Source organism: Maylandia zebra, linkage group LG17, assembly GCF_041146795.1.
Source record: "Maylandia zebra isolate NMK-2024a linkage group LG17, Mzebra_GT3a, whole genome shotgun sequence".
Classification (NCBI taxonomy): Eukaryota; Metazoa; Chordata; class Actinopteri; order Cichliformes; family Cichlidae; genus Maylandia; species Maylandia zebra.
The window spans coordinates 21248889-21271358 of NC_135183.1; the positions used below are offsets into that span (position 1 = coordinate 21248889).

General features: G+C 41.7%; 1 protein-coding gene across 30 annotated transcripts in view; it reads right to left on the reverse strand.

Moving 5' to 3' along the window:
- The window catches only part of celf2 (cugbp, Elav-like family member 2), a 239279-nt gene that overhangs the window by 48929 nt on the left and 167880 nt on the right, over nucleotides 1–22470 (reverse strand). For all 30 annotated transcript variants that reach the window (XM_024805832.2, XM_012924340.5, XM_014410987.4 and 27 more), the window contains 2 exons: nucleotides 8549–8597; nucleotides 823–957 (listed from right to left, as the gene is read on the reverse strand). In XM_024805832.2, the coding sequence (XP_024661600.1) occupies nucleotides 823–957; nucleotides 8549–8597 (184 nt within the window). The remainder of the gene's footprint in view (nucleotides 1–822; nucleotides 958–8548; nucleotides 8598–22470) is intronic.

Below are 22470 nucleotides of genomic sequence, written 5' to 3' on the forward strand. Positions count from 1 at the left end.
TTTCTGCAGTATCTATCAAACCAATAAAACCTGATAATATGAGCTCTAAAATGGCCTTTGACGTCTTTATGACCTGCACAGAGCTCTTCCACTGCAGACCTTTGATGGCTAATAATTGATTTTATTTTGGCGAACCATTCGATAACCATCTTCTGAACCACTCAGACTCCGGGAAATAAAAAAGGACAGAGCGCACTTCCACTTGCCGAAGGCAATGAATGGCTCAAGGTTGACTTTCAATTAGAAAATCAAGCCTACACACACAAACATTTATTGTTGGTTCTGTCAGGTGTGCAGCTTGATCACAACATTAAAATACTATTTCAGGTAAATGGGGAAATCTAATTTAATAGGCACGGGCACATTATGCGCAATGAAAGGCTCATCATTTTTCTATACTGCTGATTTGCAAAGGAAATATTTATGACCCCAAAAAGTTTTTATATAATAATTACCGCAGTTTTAAGTAAACAGTCTTTTCTTGCAACACTGACAGCTCGGAAAACACTTCCAGAGGTATACAGTGAAGTGAAAAATGGCTGAGAAGGTGTAAATGAGCAGCTTCCTGTGCAGCACAAATGCTTTTAAGCAGGCAAATAACAATAAACTGCAAAACATTAAAGCGGTTGGGAACTTTTTCAAGTCAGTTTTTCAGAACCTCACTTCAACCAGTCAACTCTTATCACAAAATTTCGAGGTAAACACTTTTGAGTCATTACACAAGTTAATGCAATGAACTGTAGCTGCTGGAGGCCACGCAGGTGTTAATGTTCACATGAGGAACATCAAGTCTGGATCGAAGTGAGTCAGAGGGACAGGTACCTCTGCTGAGCCCGTCGGGTCCTCGGAGGATCCGGCATTCCTCGATCTGTCCAAACGCAGAGAACATGACCCGGATGTCGTTCTCGTTGCACTTCTTCGACACCATGCCGATGAACAACTTCCTGTCTTCCACGGCTGTAAGGAGAACCGAGAAACAAGATGAATGAAGAGATTTTATGACATTAACACTCTGTGCATGCCAGAGTTAATGCTGTGTTCCTCTCAAATGACTTTAAACATTTCCTTAATACCTATTTCACTCTTTTAATCAGAAAAGACCTCAGGTGCCCTCTAAGAAAACCACTCTGACATAACTGTAATGGGCTTCTAAAGCAGATAGAAACATGGCATAAAGGAAAAAAAAAAAACAGTTTGAAAGCTTAATCTGTTGAACTTTGGGTTTTATTGTAAATTATGGCCTTAACCCAAATGTTATATAAGACCAAACTCACTTAGTCATAAAGCCTGTTGCATCCAGAATAGTTTGAGGGGTTTTTCTTGATGCTGAGCTAATGAGCTGCTACTAGCTTTATATTTATTATCCAGGCATTTAAGTGTTTTCAGTGTTTGTTGTGAAAGCAAATAAGTACTTTAAAGCTGGTGTAGGCAAATTTCTTTTAGTTTTGGTCATTAGACAAAAAAAGTGGATTCATCAGAGTACTATCACCGGGGAGAGTGGGGTTCAAAGTCCCTATACGCCATATGGATTCAGTGTTGCCAACTCCTCAGTAAGGAAAATCGCTATTGGCTGTCCTAAAAGTCGCTAGAAGTCGCCAAATGACGTCATCGCCTAATTTGCATAATTGGCCATGCTAATGTAATTGTAACCTACGCTGTTGGAGAGAGAAATAACATCGTGGAAGAGTCATAAAGTGAGTAAAAAACGTCCTAAATGCAGTTTGAATGTATTTAGAACTACAAATTAAATTTATTTTAGCAATTATTGTTTTTAAATGTCACAATTCCAACCCTGCTTCTTTATCCAGGCCTGGACCAGCAAAAGTGACCCGAAATTGGCACTCTGGTGGAGTTACTTTGTGTGTGAGTGTGTGTTTATAAGTAGTTTTAAACCTTGTGATCCACAAAACAGCATAAGAGTAAAGGAAGAACTGACTGCGTTACAGTCAGTGCGGGAGCAGCGGCTTCGCTCATGCGCGATTCATTTGCCGTTTGGACGCACATGTGTGAACGTCTCCTGCCCTGATAGCAGCTGGGGAGGACTATCCTCCGCCTGTGAGCGCTTTGGCATGGGTGAGGTGCCCAAGGCAGCACCGCTGCTTGTTGAGAGTAAGAGCGATACGCGTTTTCACGTCAAAAAGTCGTCATAAATAAGTCTCCAATAATACCAGAAAAAGTCACCAGATTTGTCGCTAGTCGCTTTTTAGAAAAAAAGTTGCTAAGGGGGTCTGAAAACTTGCTAAATATAGCGACAAAGTCGCTAAGTTGGAAACACTGCATGGATTACATGCTGGATAGTGGGTGGGGCTTAAAAACGAGCCCTTGGGCTATAACCTCCGGTTTGACTGACTCATTACTAGTGATGTGTGATACCACTGATTTCCTTTCCGATCCGATCCAAGTAATATTCAGGGTGGTATCGACGATACTGATCCCGATACTTTGTACAAAAACATTTTATTTATTGTATCTCAAATTATAGCATGATAATGATTACAGGACATCAGATTACTTGTTCTTATCACTTAATAATGCAGAGTTCATCATACAGAAATAAAAAACCTGAAGTTGTGCTATTTGAACACCTGCCTGCCTGCAGCACTAAAGGACTCCGTGAGAGACGTCTGTCTCGCCCTAGCAGCACCTGTCGTTCTCCTCCTCTTCAGTTCGTCTCAATATACGCTCGTCATATTCTGTGATATGATTTACTCTGAGGTGTTTGACCTCAGGTTAGTGATGTTGCCACAACCATACATGCCAACCCTCCCAATTTTTCCGGGAGAATCCCGAATTTCAGTGCCCCTCCCGAAAATCTCCCGGAGCCACCATTCTCCTGAATTTCTCCCGATTTTCCACCCGGACAACAAAATTGAAAAAACCATATCGCAGAATTCATAGCGCCTATTCCAGTTTCCAACAATGGCGGCAGCTGCTTAGTTTTAATATTACTCTTATTTCTCTTTCTGCGCCGCAAAAAAACTTTTAACATGTTTTCAGGTGAGAATGTAGCTGTGTAAACTTCAAATATCTGAGACGACCGACACATCGTCTTCAAACCCCCGCGGTCTTTCACTACTCGGGTTAAACATGATATATAAGTCACTTTGATAACTTAAAAATGTTGTTTCGCTTTTTCAGTGTTTTATTTGTTTGTGAGTAAATTGGCTTGGCTGAGATTAAAGTTATTAGATTAGATTAAATTAAATGTTACTTTATTAATCCCTCGGGTGGGTTCCTCCGGGGTTTTCACACAGCTGAATAAACGTCAAACAGAAAGCTGATTAAACAGAAGTGTGAGACGGTCGAGAGTTTACGTCAGCGCCCTGTTATATTTTAGATGGCAAGGAGCAGACGGCTGTTTCACTCCACCGAGGGAGCTCGTGCCGTACTACCCGGCTTTCTTTAGACCGCGAAGGCCGGGTTCTGAGGTGGAAGCAGCCTCTGAATTTGGACACCCCTGCTGTATTTTATCCGATAAATCAACACTGTAAAATGTATTTATCACCCCCCCTCCCCCCAACAGCCCTTTTGAATGTCTCCCTAATTCTGAGGTCTCAAGGTTGGCAAGTATGGCCACAACACCTCACTTTTTTGCCACATGTATCGCAAACCACGTCTCGGCTGTTTGTGGAAGTAAAATACATCCACACAATTACGCTCAGCCATTGTTGTGAGTGCACGCGCCAAGGGGCTGCAGACATTTATACAGCCGTATTTCGCACATGACTATGAAAGGCGGAAGAGGAAGTAGTTCCTTTGAATGTAGACAATCCGAATGTTATAGTTTCTTTCCACTGTGTTCCTGTTAATGATAAACTACAAATTTACCCTAAATTACTAAAATATTGATATTTTAATGTGAGAATCGATTCTAGAACATAAATGATTGGTATCGAAAGAATTGATATTTCAGGATCGATCCGCACATCACTACCCATTAGCTGTGCCATCACTGGAACTTATTTCCTAAGCACAGGAATGCTTCATGGCTAATCAAAGTCCTTAGAGAAGCAAGTCTGGGTACTCAGCAGCCATACTGGTAATGCTTCCCTAGGTAGTTATTTCGAAGTATTATTGAAATTAACTTTAATTTATTAACTGCTTATCCAATTCAGAGTCACAGAGGGGATAGAGCCTATCCCAGCTGTCACAGGGTGAGAGGTTGGGTACACTCTGGGCAGGTTGTCGGTCTATCGCAGGGCTAACACAGAGAAAGAGTGTGTTAACACTCACAGCCACACCTATGGCCAACCACTGAACCTAACATGCATGTAGTCGGAGTGTGGGAGAACGTCAGAGCACCTGGAGAACTGGGAGAGAACTCATGCAAGCACTAGGAGAACATCCACACAGAACGGTTTCAAACCAGGGTGCACTAATAACTTTAATTTCAATCTCCTAAAATAAAATGCTTAAAAAGTTTGCTGACAAATGCGCTGTTACAGATTTCTTTCATAGATGTCATATTAGGACTGCCACTTTTCTCTCCTATTATGTTTCTGGTTTAATCCCGTGCTTTTGCCGGATGAAAGAAGGATTAACTGTAAAGAATTGGGTGTTTCAGAAAGCGTTCTCACAACTTTAAACCCTCCCAAACTCAGATATGGTGTAAGTTAAAGATTTACTGAACATTTCTGCCCCAAAGTTAGTGACACCACAAAATAAAGTAATCATGGATAGATGGAGTGTGAACATCGCAGCAGCTCATAACCAACAATCAGCGCTTTATCGTGTAAAAAAATTGGCTAACTTGACTTTGTTAGGACATAAAACTTTGCTGATTTATTTAAGAGCAGTTCCAATTTCAGATGACCAATATTTTCTTTGCTTGAGGGTAGTTTCTGTTTTGTGTAGTTTACGGATAATCACATTCAAAGCCATTTTTTAAATATATATACCAAGGAGAGTATGCTGTGAAATAGTGATGTGTGGAAAAAAAGATTGGTAAGAACAAAGAGTAAAATAAAAATAAAAAATAGATAAAAATGAAAAAGAGCGAAATGTGGAAAAATGGATTGAGACAAAAAAATGTAGCAATCAAAAGAAACAGTCAAAGAAAGAAAAAAAGACAGTGGGAGAGCGATGAAGACAGACAGAGTTCATGTATTTCATCATGCCATCTGTGAGGCTCTGATCAATGTCTCATTATCACTTCAACACCGGCTCCTTGCTGAGACTCTTCAGCCTGTCCTCTCTCACCCCCTTCCTCCCTCCCTCCACCTCTCCTTCCTCCTCTATCCTCCTTCCTCCTCCCTCGGGAATTTCTCTCCATCTCCTCTGCTGACACAATCCCTCCTTCCTCCGGTGCAATCTCGAGGAACGGGCGCAGGCGGCTGCAGGTGAAGGCGAGAAACTTGCCCCCGTGTGTTTTCCAGCGCGAGGCGTTAAGTTCGAATTAGGCTGAGAGTGAAACCCACATTCATTCGCTGAAACAATGCGCGCATGTGTGTGTTTATGTGTTCCCGCTGCATTCAATGTAATGCTAATCCAATTCATTTTTAATGAGGAAACTGTCAGCTCTTACCGCGAGGCGAAAGAGATAAGCGGTCTGTTGCACTCTGGGAAATCAATAGCGCACTTGTTTATTTTGCTGTTTGAATTGTTTGTGTGTTTAAAAAACAAACCATCGGGATACGCTGCCAAGATAAGTGTTGCTTCAAAAAGCTTTAACTCCTTTGTACACACAGTTTGTGTGTGTGTGTGTGTGTGTGCGCGCATCACTCCAGAGAAAGATTACCACAAGTCTAACAGCAATGTAATTAATTTACTCTGTGTCGATAGGAAAGAAAGAGAGGAGATATCGTTACAATTGACTGTTTCTGTTTTCGGACGAGGCGCACAGGCAGGCGGGCGGGTGATAAGACTCATAAAGCCGGCTCTGGGATGTATCAGGAGTCGATTTTGCATTCGGGGATAAATCGGAGCAGAAGCGGCCTCACGCTGAGCTCCAAAAATAGTTAAAAGATGCCGAAGAAAGAATCACAAAGGTTTAGGGAAGTGTTAAATAAAAAACCCCACACACATACGCACAAGATTAACCAATACTGTTATCTCTCTCAGTCTCTTTCTCTTCTTCCATCTCCACTGGCTAAACTAATAAAGCTCTGCGCAGCCATACGTCACTGTTACAGCGGATCTAACACTGGGTTTATTAAAGGTCATTACCGTTAAATGGATGGACGTGTAACGTATGGTCTGCTCTATATTTCACCATTCCCACTGTGAGCAGCGGCTTCTTTATTAAGTTCCACCATCCTTACCCTGACAGTTATTTCTTATAAAGTGATATTTGGCCATATTTCAGTGGAGCGGATGATGGCTTTTATAAGCATTTCTCCCCCTGCCTTCCCAGATGCTGTCATTTTGCTCTCCTCCCCTGCAGTGGACAGTGACATACATGGCAGGCTAGAAGGAAAGCTCTGTGATGCTGCTGTGGCAAATGAGCTGCATTTAACGTACATGTGAGTTCTGCATGTGTCCAAGAAATGCTATTAAATGTAGCATTGCTGGCTTTAAATGGGCAGCTCATCCAAACCAAAATTCCGCTCAATTACTCAGCATTAAGGGTCACTTCATCCAAACTGCAAAAACCTACATTTTCTCACTTAACTGTCTAAATAATTTTAATTTCATTTGCCAGATTTTTCACATACCCAATGCGCTGCCACACTACATAATTCTAATGGGAACCATTTCACACCAAAAAATCCCCAAATTGGGGTCTTCTGGTTATTCATCCAGCAAAACTGCAAATCTCCGAGGAAGCTTAGATGTTTTTTTCTTTCAAAACTGCACTCTTGTTTTTACTTTTTTTGAACCGCAAAAATTGGGTCGCGCTAATTTCTGATGCAGCTGGAGTCCGAGCAGCAAAATGTGTGAAAATAACTGCTCTTGTGTAAATTTACCGAGAAGGTAAGGAAAGCCCGAGTTATTACCTCATAGTGTGAAGAACAAAATGTCACAGCAGTGTATTTACTTTAAAAATGTCAAGAAAAAAAAAAGAGTTATTAAATTTTTTTGCTTGACATTCAAGTTTAGCTCAGATTTGGTACTGAAAACATCCGCTATGGGCTGTAAGAAGAATTAAAAAAGTCAGATTGACTATTTAGAAATAACTTCCCAGAGTCCTGCCATTTAATAACATGACCTCTGGAGTACATAAAAGCTAAACTCTGCAAGGGAAAATGAGAAACAATGATTGTTTTTAGCACCTAAGTCAGCGGTCTCCATCTTTTTTCAGCTGCCTTACACAATCATGCCCTAATAAGTTCATTTGAACTCATTTTAAATAGGATCAGGACTTTTTAATTCATTTTAGCTGCCCATAACTTTAGCTTAACATTAAAACAATGGAGCTTTTACTTTTTGTTACTAATTAATTGAACAGGTAATTATGTTATGATAGTTAGTGACCAATTTCCCTGAGTTTATCTATTACTGTTCAGTTTGTTAACTATTAATCCAAACTTTAGTTGTTAATCAGGCCTTGTCACTAGCAGCTAACTGCTAACTAATAGTCACATTTGTTGCTAAATGTCATTCATAACTTCATATTAATAACTTTAGCTATCTATTGTGTTTGCAAACACTTTCGACTGTTTTCCTTCAACATGTCTTCTGCTTGATCAACGTCTTCGTTTTATGGCAAAGAAACCAAATTATTTCCTCCTGGATTTAGTGGGACATAGGTGTTTATCAGCTTCAGGTTTCTGTTTTTACGGCAGTTATATCATTGTCCATGACTGAAAGCTCACGTCCAGTTGAAGCAATGGAATTAAACATGAGTCCAACAGTTTGAGTAATGGTAAGAAGTAAAGTGACCGTCTGGAAATAAATAAGGAACTAACTTATAACATATTTGTGAGTTGATTTTTCAAGGTCTGCATCTTCGCTCAACAAAATGCGTCAGAAGAAGCGATGAAGTATTTATAAATGAGCTAACAGATAACAGCAGGCCTAGCCTTTAAAGATGCATCCACTGGTATTACACACTGTCCAACAGCTTCCTCTTTGAATGAGAAGGAATGGAGGATGAGGCTCGGTATAGGAAATCAATTCAGAGCTGGATCTGCGGTATGTAGTTTGGGAACGGGGTGATCTGAGGACGAGGGTGTGCGACACTGCTCGTGTGCATGCACGCGCGCGCGTGTGTGTGTGTGTAATAGATGCATTAGGGAGAGCGTGTGTGGCAAGAGGAGAGTGCATACAACATGTTTGTATGAGTGAGCAGCCACAGGGGAGAGAGGCCGGTTCACAACGAGGCCAAAACTATTCAACTTTCACTGACCTCCTTATGAACCACCTTAATAATTCATCACACATAGAAAAATATATTTATATATATCAGTATTGCCCCATCCCACCCCCTTTCTCTCCTCTGCTCTATGTTTCAATCTTTTCCCCGAGTCCCCCGCGCTGTCTGCCAATCAAGCAGAGATAGCCATTACCAAGCAAAATTCGAAAAAGGCTATTGATGCATGCATGCATGTGTATGTGTGTATGTGATATTGATGGGTCTGTCGCTGTGCATGTGTGCAGTGCCACTCACCATTAGATTTCTCACTGTCTGCAGGTTTCATCTGAATAGGGTGGTGCATCTGTAGAGACAGAAAACAAGGACAAAAAAACGCCTCATCAAATATCGGTACACATGCCCTAAAACACAATATGACGAATGCTGCAATTCACTTTGTCTCTTCACATCCAAATGAAATCCCAAGAGGATTTCATACTCTGTTAATTACACATGTTTTATAGAGATGCTTTTGTCAGATAAGAAATATGGCGGCAATTGCTTTGGTTTTCCCACAGCAGATAGAAATCTGTGTGAGACACAGTACGCCGCTCAGCTCCGCAGGGCGGCGGTAGAGCATCTAAACCGGTTTTCTCTAGCAAATGCCAGAAAACACAAGGAGGAGATGAAGATATAGGGGTCAAGAGGGCAAGAGGAAGGACAGAAATGAGACCACATGCAAGAGCCAGAGCATGGGAAAGTACAAGGAGGATGCACATCAGCAAAAACCGAGAAGTAAATAAAAGAGGAAGAAGCCCCAAAAAGAAGAGGAGGAAGAAGAAGAGCAAGCGGTTTTCTGCTTGACATTTCTAAATCGCTTAGAAATAACTACCCAGGGACATAAACACATGGAAGATAACAGTTTGCTTGCAAGAAGTCCGCTCACTCACTTCAACAACTGCAACTGATTATTGTGGAGATAAAAGCTTCATACAATAGTCGGCCAGATGACCGCCAGCATGAAAAATGCTGGTGCTGGTGCGCTGCACACTGAGAGACATTAGCATATAAACATAACCTTTCAATATTTGGAATATTTCAGCATTGTTATTTGTCTGTCACTGTCACAGAAGAAAGACCTAAAAAGAGTTTATTTCCACAAATCACTGACTCACTTTGGTTTACAGACATGAACTCAATCCTTGCACGGGGTTGTATATGATAACGTTGATGCATGATCAGCTGGAGAGGACATTATGTTTCAGGCTTCCTAACCTGCTTCATGGTTCAGATGGTAAGAGATATTACTCTGCTAGATCTGAAGTATGAAGTCTGACATTAGAGCAGAATTGGTCAAAGGGTATCATGTTTCTTGTCTCCTGCTCGCTCTACAGCACCACCCCTCTTTAAAACCGGAGGATTTTCAACTCATCAGACATGGATGATTTCCTGTACAACATATGACTCTAGACCAGGCTTGGGCCTGACTGTTCAATCGATTCTCATCCCAGTGGTGTCTATCAGAAACTAATGGCATTAAAGATCCCAAATTGTCTTTTGCACTGTTTTTAAGGAGAGACCAAGTCCTCGTTAACCGAACGTTATCATCCCACAAATGTGTCTGTTTGTGTACAAGCTTCTTTTCGGACAAGGGGCGATGAGAGGGTCCTCCAAGGTTTTGGAAGTGGTGATGTGTCTTCATAGATCGAGAAGTTCAGCATAAAAAGTTGTGACAGCGACTGCTGTGGATTCTTTATGTTTTTTTAAACACTCAGTTTTACTTTGTATGTTGGAAGTTAGAACGTCGCTTTCCACTGCGGCTCACAGATAGACTAACAACAGCACAAAGGAAGAGTGACCCATAGCCCGGTTGTACCAAATACCTTGTACACTGCCTCCATCTGGTAAAAGAGCCCACTGCAGGCAGACTGGACATTCTTTTTTTAACCTTATTTTTACTTTTGATTTTACTTGCTGTGTTAAAGGGTAGGCACCAAAAACAGCTTGGTTGGTATTAAAAAAGAGCTTTGGGTTAAAATGACAAAACTACCCAGTGCATATAAATGTTACGCCAAGGGTTCCTGAACAGTTGTCCATATGTGATAGGTTGGGCTAGTACCATGTTGTGTGCCACACACCACAGACACCAAAGGCATCTCAAACTTTATAAGCTTTACACCAGCTGAACATCTGGCTAAAATTGATTTCCAGGGTCAGAGCCAAAGGCTGGACACAGCAGGGGTCAAGGAAGAGCCACCTGCCACAAAACCAAAGCTGAAGCCTGCCCGGGACCCACGTAGTCATAGAACTGAACTGGACTTCCAGTCATTGCTGTTTTTCTAGCACAGTCTTTTTTTGAGGTATCATTTCTCAACTGTTTTTCCCACAAAGACATATTTTAACCACTCAACTGAGAGATACATTAAAAAGCTTATCACATGCTTGAGCTCTGACAGATCGCCGACCTGTCAGCTAGGAAGTGGTTTAAGTTGTGATCTGATTACATACTTTCGCATTAGGCCTTTCTGTTAACAGTCATTCTTATTGCACTGATTCTGCTTGGATTAACGTTGGATCTTACTGCACACAAGGTTGGCCCCAGTTCAAAGTAAACTGTCCTGCACATCCTTCTTTGGCTTTTGGCTGCCTTTAGGTTGTCGACTGGCTTGCATGAGACAGCTGGAATAGCAGGAAAAAGACATTTGAAATTGCTGGAGGGATTTCTTTCCTTGATCAAACTGCAGCTGTCATTTAGACCTGATTTGATCTCAGTATGATCCAGACCAACTGAAAACCCAGCCCGGCTTATCTTGATGCATTCTGACTGCAGTGCATTGTGTAAGTATTTACATTTTGCGATTTTTTTCTTCTTTCTTTATCCACACGCACAGTATTAAGAAACAGATTGCTCGTCTTTAGCAGGTGTAAATGGGGTTTAATGCCTGCATTTAGACTCGTCTTTTTAGATCCTGGATATCTCTCTGATGTATCCAAGAAGCAGTTTAATGGAGCTGAATGATGGATGGGTTTTTTAGGTGGTGAGTCTTCTTTTATGGAAAACAAAACAAAACAAAAAAAAACACTTCACAGATGAGACGGCTCCCCCTCCCTCGCCTCGCCCTCCTTCATGCTCTCCTCCTCTGTCCCTTTTTTTATTCCCTCCATCTCTCTTTCCTTTATGGGAGATTATGTGGCTGTTTGATCTGCGGAGAGACGAATGACAGTGATTCTCCAAATCTAGCCCAGTATCAATCACACTCAGAGTCAAATACCAGCCGTGAGTGAGTAGGTCTGTGTCTGCGCGAGCGTGCATAAATGTGTGTGTGTGTCCGTGCGGGTGTGTATGCGCCCCGTCTTACTCATAACGCCCCTGGGCTCAGTCACGCTGTGACAGAAGGCTTTGATCTTCCAATTCTATCACACACCTTTATCCCAACTCTCTCCCTTCTTGCTCGCTTCCTTATCATCCTCACTCTGCTTTTTTCCCCTCCCTCCTCGTCTCCCAGACCTGTCCCAGATGAACGCGCGCACACACACACACACACACACACACACACACACACACACACACACACACACACACACACACACACCTAGTCTGTTGATTAGTTCCCAAACCTGCCTGATGGGAGCAGTGAGTGGTGAATGAGGAAGAAACAATGTAGCAATAAAAGGCAGAAAGAAAGAGAGAAGAAAATCATCAAATAGAAGAGGAGACAAAGAAAGAAAGAAAAGGCAAGAAATAAAGCAAAAAAAAACCTAAGAATGAAGCGAGAAAGAAATAAAGAAGCAGGAGAAAATTAGAAAAAAGGAAGGAAGGAAACAACAAAGGTAGGAAAAAAGAAAGTAAGATAAAAATTTAAAAAAAATAGCAACATAAGGAAAAGTAAGAAAGAAAGAATACAAACTAAAGAGAAGAAAGTGTGAAATAAATAACGAAGAAAAGGAAAAAAGAAAGACCAAAAGATGAAAGAAAGACTAATTGAAAAGATGCAAACAAGAAATAAAGCAAAGAAAAAAGATAACTAGAAAGATAGATAACAACCTAAAGAGAAGAAAATTACAAAGAAATTACAAAGAAAGGAAAAAATAGAACCTAAGCAGAAGGAAGAATTAAAGAAATAAAGAGATCGATAGATAGATAACAACCTGAAAATAATATAATAGAAGGAAAGAAAAAAGAAAAAGAAAGAAAGACAAATTACGACCTAAAGAGAAGAAAGAAAGAAAGAAAAAGTGAGACATGGTGAGACAGTGGATCCAACCAGAGGGAGGAAAGATAATAAATATCATATCATATATCATATGGACAGAAGAAGAGCTGTAGACTGTGGACAGTCAGAAATAATCGGCAACCCTTCAGGCTGGAGTCTCAGTACAGTATCACTAACACAAGGACAGATGCAGGGACATGGATGAGGAGTGTGTGTGTGTGTGTGTGTGTGTGTGTGTGTGTGTGTGTGTGTGTGTGTGTGTGGAGGAGGGGGGGGGGGGGGGGGTGTTGAAGCCACATCAAAAGAAGCAAAGTCATGTCAAAGCAAACCTGGAAGTCACATCAAGTCAGTTTTCGTTAATCCATTTCAAAGTCTGTCCTCCAAAGGCAAAAAACAAAAACAAAAAAACAAAAACAAAAGCCACGACAGCATCCGCCGCGCTGCTGTCGTTCACTCCTGAAAAACACTGCCAAAAGCTGCACACACACACACACACACACACACACACACACACAAACAAACACACACACATACACACAAGTACAAAAACTACGTCTGGCTTTCAGGCATCTCCTCCTCAGGTCTGTCTACACAAAATGCCTGGTGGGCGGGTGGCGCTGTCGACATGTTTGATCTTGGCGAGTTCCCGCCGAGATCCACAAAGCAAGACTCTCCTCCGCTATCCCACAATTCCACTGCGAGGTTTCTTCTCGCCTGGCGGCCCCACAGCCACAGCCTGCCATTAATTATGTGCTCTGCGGGAGCCCGGCACAACTACTAAGTCCTGGGTGCGCTCAGACTCATAAAAAAAAAAAGCCCAGAGAACCAAAAAAACCTCCACAACGTGAAGCCACGTGTGCAGCCGCCTTGATGCTGCGCTGGCATTTAGCTTCATAAATGTATGCGTCTAGTCACCAGGAAGCTTAATCTTCTTCCTGTTTACCTGCTGCAAGCCTACGCGAGTGTTAATTCTCCCGTCTTTCCAGCCAAGAACTGAGTCGGCTTTCTTGGTAAATCTTTAATTGAAGTGGTTTTCATAAGCCACTCTAAGCCAGCGCGTAATAATTAATCAACAACAAGATTTACAAAATAGGAAAAATGAGAAATCCTTCAGAGGGCGGCTGTACAGTTAATGACACAAAGTTGAATTGAACGCAATTTCCCGATGTTTTGATTATTTGCAGTGAAAGTTTGCATGTGCTTTAAGGGGCTTATTATCTGCTTGTAGTGCATCCGCAGAGCACTTGAAATAAAGTGTCACCATTTGTTTTTAATCATTTTTCGAGCGCCTGAATTGCCTTGTTGCAAACTGCATATAGCTCGGTTCTGATTGACTGAGTCACACTGTGCACCGCTGTAAAATACATGATAAATGCACACCTTTGAAAATCGATTAACATTTAATTTACATATTAATGTGCAGACGGAAAGTCACCGCTCACGCCGGTAATAATGAGTTGCCGAGCCGCGGTGTTGTTACTGTTTAAAACCCCACTGCTGATAATAATAGCTCCTTTTAGCCGCTTTAAAGCAATATGTTATTATTATTAGCATGCTACAAACTTTAAATTCTCCAGATTTGCTGTTTTTGGACAGCAGCTACATGGGAACCACAGTCTGTGATGACTGTAAGCGTATTCAGGGGTTTGATTATATTGTAACTAAAATCAGCGACCTTTAATGCCTTTAAGTTTAGCGTCAATCATGTATGAGCAGCTAGCGTTAAAAACTAAACCTGTGATCACCTGTTGTTCGAACTGGGAGCCTCCTAATATACACATTACCTTTTTGTTTTCCCTTAAGTAGCTTTAAGATTGTTAAACTTCATTAAATCTATATGATTACACTAAAAAAAAAATCAACTGAACACGCGGGCTCGTCCTGGGTTTAATTTTCACAAGATGCGCCTCCAATCTGAAAATGAAACGAGCAGCTCTGAAAATGGAACAAATGTTCTGACAAACTCAAATAACAGCTGCGACACGCCGACTTTTTACACCTGATTCTCCTCAAACTTCCTGATCAAAATAATAACTTGATATGCACAAAAAAGCCTAATTAAGGCCCTCCTGCGTCTGAGGCGCTGCGATAATAAAGAGAGATACAAAAACACAGGCCATTGCTGGTTGTGAGGTGGTTTTATGGAGGGATGTGTCTTTTCACTCAAACAGTTGGCATAGTGGTTACAAAATAATGTACCTAACCATATGTATTCATTTTTCAGTTAGCCAGAAATCAAAAAATTGTACTTTGCATCTATACATGAGGGTCATTTATCTATATTGAACATGTTGTTTCCATTACTCCCTCTCAGGTTTTCTTTAGCGCAGTAAATATCAGATATCCGTCATAAGCCACCATCTCCAGTACAGTTCCTGTAATGGCCACTTGAGGCAATCCCCACAGAGTGCCATGTTAAAATGCTAATATGAGAGTTCAGTGTTAGGGCCACTTCAAAGACTGTTTTACTACCAGCAGCAAGCAGCAACAAAACAGCCATGCTACTGACAGTTCAGCATATCACTCACTGCAGTATCACTGTTATTGGTCAGAAGTGATTTACTGTGGCTCACTGACTCATACTGGACTCCTTTCACAAAGTTTCACAGCCTTTTCCAGAATAAATAAAGGCAGATGCTTTCCACCCAGCATTGACAGCTGAGGTAAACAGTGGAGTGAATTCCTTCTACAGATAGGGAAAAACTCCAGGGTAAATCTGGATCTGGTGGAAACGCACTGGCTAGCCACAGCGGTTATTGGCTACAGTCTCAATTGAGTATTCTTGCCGGATTAAAACATGTTTGTCCTACAGCCGCTGTAGCTAGGATTATACGCTTGAACTGGGAGGGGTAAATAAACAGAACTCACTTGACTGCAATCTGCAATCTACACACATCTTGTTGTAGATTTACACACTGTAACTTTAAAACGAGGTATTAATAAGAGCATGGCTGCTTTGAATGATAGGTGAGTGGTGAGTGGGCTGCGCTCTGTCTACTAGTCTACACTGAACCGGACCTCTCAGTGGAGTTTGTGATATTGGAACCTTTCAGAAAATTTGAATATGATCTACTATGAAATACAGCCAGTCCAAGAAGTCTGCTTTGTGGCTTGGTGAATGGAGTTGTAGCATTTTATCGGTCCGCTACTTAGCACTAACAAGCCAGTGTCTGTCGGAGACATCTGTGCACCCAAACAGTCTATGAAAGAGCCTTCCTAGCCAAGTTTGCTGATAATTTAGCAGTTCATCTTCTCCTCCAAATATGGTTACTTCTGGCTTCTAAACAACAAGGTGGAGATGAGTGGTGTCACAGTGGCTACACAGTCTGCTACAGTTTTATTAGCAACAAAATGCACAGATGCTGTAAAAGCAGATTAGTAGGTGGTTTCTCTTTGGGTTTGTCCTTAGATTTCGCACAACTGCTCAATTCCCTTTTCACTTGTGCAAAATATATTGAGATTGAGGTCCACAAGCAAGTTTTGATGATGCAAGATTAACTCATCCCATCACCAGAAGGTTTTTTTTAACCACCTGAGTGAACCATCGAGTCTACATTACAGCAGAAGGATCAGAGTGCAGCGGGCAGCCTGGATGGATTTTATGACCTTCCAGTTATAGGACAGTCTCTTTAATCACCTCCTGCTTCCTGTCTGAGGCGAAGTGTCTATCTGTCGGACTAGCTGATGAAATGTCATCCACAGGCCACCTCCTTTCAGTCTTTTTATCTTTACATTCTCATCATGTACAGAGCCCCAGCAACCTGGTCTGCATTCACACAGCCTATGGCCCCTTCCCAACCCCCCATGCTGGCTGTAAAATAGCCCCTCCCTGTGTATCGTGTGCAGGAAACCCTACACTTCCTAAATATTAACTGCTGCTCTTGGGTTAACGTTATCCTGTCGCCTCCTCTTGCCCGCCGACGTCTTGCAGGAATGCCCTGGTGTTTTTAAAGGTCAGAGGTCGGCTTGTCCTGGAGCCAGAGGACAGACTCGAGGCTCACGCTGGGAATAGAACGAGTGTGTGTTGTGTAAGGAGTGCATGGCGAGTGTGCCGCTGTGGATGTGTATGCCCTCTGCCAGCGGTCAGCACCTTCAAAGCAACAGCCAAGTTCACATGAACACAGTGTGTATGCCAAAATTTATACGGCAGCACACAAACACTGTTTCACATCCTGTGTTATGCACACACACACACACACACACACACACACACACACACACACACACACACTCCTTCTCCTCCCTCTTCTCTGAAGGTGTGACGGTGAGCTGCTGGGTCAAAGTCAGACAGATGGCCCTCACAGTTGGGATTCAATATCAGTGACCGAGAGCATACGACCACTCATGCGTGCATGCAGGCAAACACACAACCCACATACACGCACGCACCCGCAAACACAGACACCTAAAAGTATTTCTCAAGCAAACACATCCACAAAGTAAGAGGCGTAGCAGCGCACATTTGACCTCCAGACAGTCACACAAACAACACTGCACGTGTATTTTCAAGAAACACTTACTGATACTTTGATTCCACTAAAGAAAAGATGCGTCTTCAAAACTAACTGGATAAATTAATTCATGTGATGCAACTGTAGATGTGAGATTTTTCATCTGCAGTTATTTAATTGTGATGACAGGTCTGTCCTGGGAGTTCATGCACAGTACAGACACAAAGCAGGCATCGCTGGATTCGCTTTATGGTGCTTTTATGCTCAGCATTAGAGGTGGGTGGATCTATCCAATTATTGATAGAATCGATACTAGTGTATTAGGATCAATGACAAATGTCTGAACCTTTTTGTGTTGACCGTCACGTCCGTTTCATATAGGCTAGTTGCTTCAGAGACGGGCACATTTACATTCCAGGTCTCCAAAAAGCCCAGTTTCAAAATAAATGAAAATCTGGTAGATCTACTTTACTGTGTTAACTAATTATTCACAATCACAGTGATTTAGTGGCCATAAAAATTTGTTCCAAATTTGCAAATTAATGACGATTCATCTAATAAGTCAAGATACACTGCTCTCCAAACATACAGTTTTAAGTGTCAGCCGCGTATACGTATTAGATCAATACAAAAATGTGCAGCATCGCACACCACCACTTGCCGTTCACTCTCTGTCAGATGGCATCATGTGATGAAATGGTAAATGGCCTGTATTTGTATAGTGCTTTACTAGTCCCTAAGGACCCCAAAGCGCTTTACACATCCAGTCATCCACACATTCACACACTGGTGATGACAACCTACATTGTAGGGGAGATCGTGGCTCAAGAGTTGGGAGTTCGCCTTGTAATCGGAAGGTTGCCAGTTCGAGCCTTGGCTAGGACAGGCAAGACACTTCACCCGTTGCCTACCGGTGACGCCAGTGTCCGGCAGCCTCGCCTCTGTCAGTGCGCCCCAGGGTGTAGGTGGGTTTCAAAGCAGTTTGCATTAGTGACTCAAAGGTCAGCTGGCTTAAGAAACATAATAAACATTTTTTCCAACAGGGTATTATACACATATTGCACTTTGCTGTGTGACTCAAAGCCATAATTAAAACATTTGTCTTTCATTTTTGCCAACCCAGTTTTTTTTCTGCATAGAGCATATTTTTACTTCCACTCTTTAATTTGTGAGCCACATCAAGGACACATTTTCATTCTCTTATGATGGGAAATGAAGGTTTTCTGATTCGGGTGAATTAATTTAATCTCAATGCTTCTACTGAAATTAAGAAGTTCGGGCTGTCATGAAAAGTTCAAACAGAGCCACATGTTGATGCTGAAATAGTGTTGCTGTTTTTAAACTGCACTTATAATATGTAGATACATATATATTTACAGGGGTTACTTTTCTGAAGCAAGTTAAAAAATCAGTTTCCAGTAGTTTGACTTTACTCCTTATGAAGCCAGAGATGCTGTGCGATTTGTAGTCGTTAGTGTACATCAGAAAGATCCACAAAAGTCAACTTCAGGTGACTTACCTTTCTCTGTTGCACACACTCACACACACATGCACACTCTGCTACCTGTCATCACTATGACAAACACCTTCACCCAGACAAAGAGTGACTTTTATGCTCGTTCTCCTTTCATCAAACAAGCAACTATAAATCAAATTGTCCTTTACAATATCCCTCATCTTAGTGGCGCTTAGCACACAGTTAGCCTACATTATCCCCACTTCATTTAGCTCGGTAAACAATTAACCCGGCGCGCGTGTGTGAGCAGAATGATTGAGGGATTTGGCATTAGCTATGCTGCGTTGCGTCTCCATGCTAAGTGTTTAACATAGTTATCCTGTGTTTATGCCCCCCACCGCTACCTCCTTTCTCTCTCCTTTCCTTTTTCCGTCTCTTCCTCTCACCCCCACCCCAATGAATCCATATGCTTAAACGCTGCCACCAACTTGGAGAGAAAAGAGGGGTTAGGGAAGTTAATTTGAAACAAGCGATTAATATTTCTTTTGTTAAATAAGAGCACACATGCACGCACGCACGCTCTGAGGGTCAGCGCATCGATGAGGTTTGCCTTACTTCAGCTCTGTTTGCGATAGCATTTGGGTTTCACTACAGCAATTACAGGCCTTAATTGAATTGATTTCGATAATGAGCCTCTGTAATGACACTGCTGTGGGAATGGACGGGTGTGTGTTTGCAGTTAATAAGCCACTGTTGTTTTTGCTGGACTTAAATGATCTGTGAGGAGCCAAGCAGGATTTAAAGATGAGGAGACACACACACATATTTAAAACACCGGTGTGTGCTGCTCTAATAGCTGCATACTGGTCAACCGTCTCTGTTCAGCTCTTTTTTTTTTACTATAAACCACTTGTCCGAGGTCTAACCTTTCAGCTTGTTGCATAATATCCTCCAGGCTATAACACATGAATGTTTGATGGCACACGGCTTACTACATGGCAAACTTAATATCCTACACCGCCGCACGTCTGCTGTTTTCAGCTTAGCATAGCCGACGACTACTTCCCAGGTCCTTGGGCGGTTACAGCGGTCTGGTTTCATGGGAGCTTTTTCCGTGGCACTGCGAGAAATCTTTTAAAGGGCTGAGGAGTCAATCTGCTGGTGTATCAGTCAGTGTGAGTTAACTCATCTGCTTTTCTTGCGGTGGGCTCGGGTGCTTCTTGAGTGTTGAGTGGAAAGCTATTGTGATAGAGCAGCGATACGTGTAATGGGCTTGCACTTAAACAAACAACGCACATCGACTGACAGGCTGTGGCCATTCCTCCCCCCTGCACCACTCAGACACACTTCAAACACACAGGTAGCAGCTGATAAATGGCTGTTGGTAGCCCTCCATACGTCTGTGTCTGTTAGTTTTCTTAGGATTTCATTTAAAAGTTTGTGGACCATTAATGGGTATCAGCTGATGATGTAACAGCTAGGTGACATCGTATTTCAATCCTAATATATATATATGGTTAAGGGGTACAATTTGCCACAAGAATCTAGACTGAGTATTAACTTTTTTTTTTTTTTACTTCTACACAAACCCAACAGTTTATTGTAGATGAATGTGGACAACCACTCACTTAGATGTCCGAAAACCAGTTGGGTGACGTCACCGATCGGAAACCAAGGCTCACTGCAGGGTCATATGGTAGCTAACACACTATAGAGCAGACAGGCTCTAAAGCATAAACACCTAATAAATAATATTTAAATCTAGCAGCTGAGTAAAACTGCGAGAATCATTCCCGAGATCTTCTTTTATAACCAGAGCCCCCTGCTGGCCATTGGAAAGAATGCAGTTTTAAGGCCCGTTTTAAGGCAATGGTTTCCCTTTGCAGACCTGGAGGCTACATCCCAGTTTCACACGCAAAGTGACTGAAATGCTCCGATGATTTCTACAGGCTGTAAACAAACTCCAAGTTTAGTGATATTTTCTAAATCCCACAACTCCTCATTAGATGGGGAAACCTTCCACTATAAACCAAAGTTAAAATCAGAATCAGAAAAACCCAGTGAATGTCTAAAACATGCAGATTAGGCAATAAACTTGTTTGTCTTTCAATGACGTTTGGTTAAACTTTTTTCTTTCTTTTTTTTAATACTTTCTCTTTATTGATTTTCATCTTACTTTACATACAGAACTAAAGAGGGCAAGGGAAACTAACACATTCACATATGTTCACATATTCCAAACTACACATCGCCTTGTTTTACTTACACATATTACATATTACACAGGTGCATGTTCCATTCAAACACAATCACGGCTAGTCCTCTGCATCGCACAGGTATCAGCTTCTAGTCTTTTAAGGTATAACCATCCCATCTTTCCCAAAGTCTCTCTCCTTTCTCCTTCTGCAGCTGCAGTGAGAAGGTAATCAATTCCATATGATGGATTATGTTAATAATGTCTATGACCAGTTTCCGTGTGGGGGGGCTTGTCTGCAACCAACATTTAGTAATTACCTTTTTGCATGCAACCATAATTATTTTCAGTAAGTATGAGTCTCTTTTATTTATATCCTCAGGAATTTTCCCAACGTACATGGTACTAAAGGAGAAGTGTTACTCCGAGCACATCCACCACCATTTGTTTAAAAAGGTCTTCAGCTTAGGGCATGACCAGAAGACATGGAAGCAACCCGCAGCGACCTCGCTGCACTCCCTCCAGCACAAACTTGTATTTTTTTCATGCTCCAATGTGACTGTTGTGGGGGCTTCACTCTGGGGCTCCACATATAAGCTATAAGTTATAAGACTTGTGATAAACACAGTGTCATACCCAGCCCTGACAGCAGAACCATTTGGTTCTAACTGGGCCACTTTTAGCAGTTGCTCAGTTACAGAGCTGGCAAATGTTGATTGGGTCAGATGTGGACAAAATGTCACAATGCATCAGACATTCAGCTGATAGAACTTGGACTTGTCGCTTAGCTGAGGATGCTAGGCTCACTCCAAGTCAGCCCTGTCACCAAAGGCCAAATGTGGCCAAGAGAGCACTGCAGATATGGGCCAATCATTCATTTCTAACTGGGAGTAAGATTGACCAAATACAAAAGTTGTTATTTAAAACATAGTCTACACTATTAGGATTTCCTAAAATCTGTCTTTGTCCTGTTTGGTATTTGTTGTCTCATGCTCTTCTTTTCTCTTTTCTTTCCCTTCACCCCCCGGTCATAGCAGATGGCGGCCCTCCCTGAGCCTGGTTCTGCCAGAGGTCTCCTTCTGTTAAAAGTGATGTTTTTTTTTTAATCCCCGCATTGGCTCATTGGGTTTCTATCTGTCTATGCTGTTGTAGGGTCTTTATCCAACAATATAGTGCGCTGAGACGGCCACTGCAATCTGATCTGAACTTAAAATGAATTCACTGTTTTGGTAGTCCTTCATTTGCATGCTTCTACGTCATATTAACATGAAATTAATATATTACTAGAGCATAAATACTGTTTTTGCTGTTTTAAATGTATAGAAAGACATCCACAAAGCCGGACTTACTGTTAAAAGACAAGAACAATAATGGAAAAGAATGGTCACACTCAAAATAATTTCCAAATCCTAAAGATTTTTAAATGTATTTACAGATTTGTGCAGAAGTCTGAACTCTCTCTGGGAAGCTTGATGATGATGATTTGAAGCAAAAATTTCAAATTTGCATTCATCGCTCCATCAGACCTGTTTCCACTGATTTTCAGTCCAGTTCTTGTGTAATTTGGCATACCTCGCCCTTCTCTCCAAGTTTCCCCTCCTTAAGAATGGCTTCTTGACTGAGCCCATTTCTGATGAGGCTTCAGTGAACAGTAAACGGATAAATGATGGATGGATTAGAGTGTCCAGATGCTTCTCGCCCGTCCTGTGTCAGGTCTTTGTTGGATTTTTTTAACAGTTTCTTAAGGACATGACTTTTACATACTGATTATCTGTTCTTTGTTTATTTTAAGTTTCCTCAAAATGTGAAAGGAAACACACCATGGCAACAATCTTTCTTCGGCTAGTAGAGGCTTAGGAATCACTTTTTGGGGCAACCAACAAGCGATTCCTGTGAAACTGTTTAAGCATTTTTCATAGATT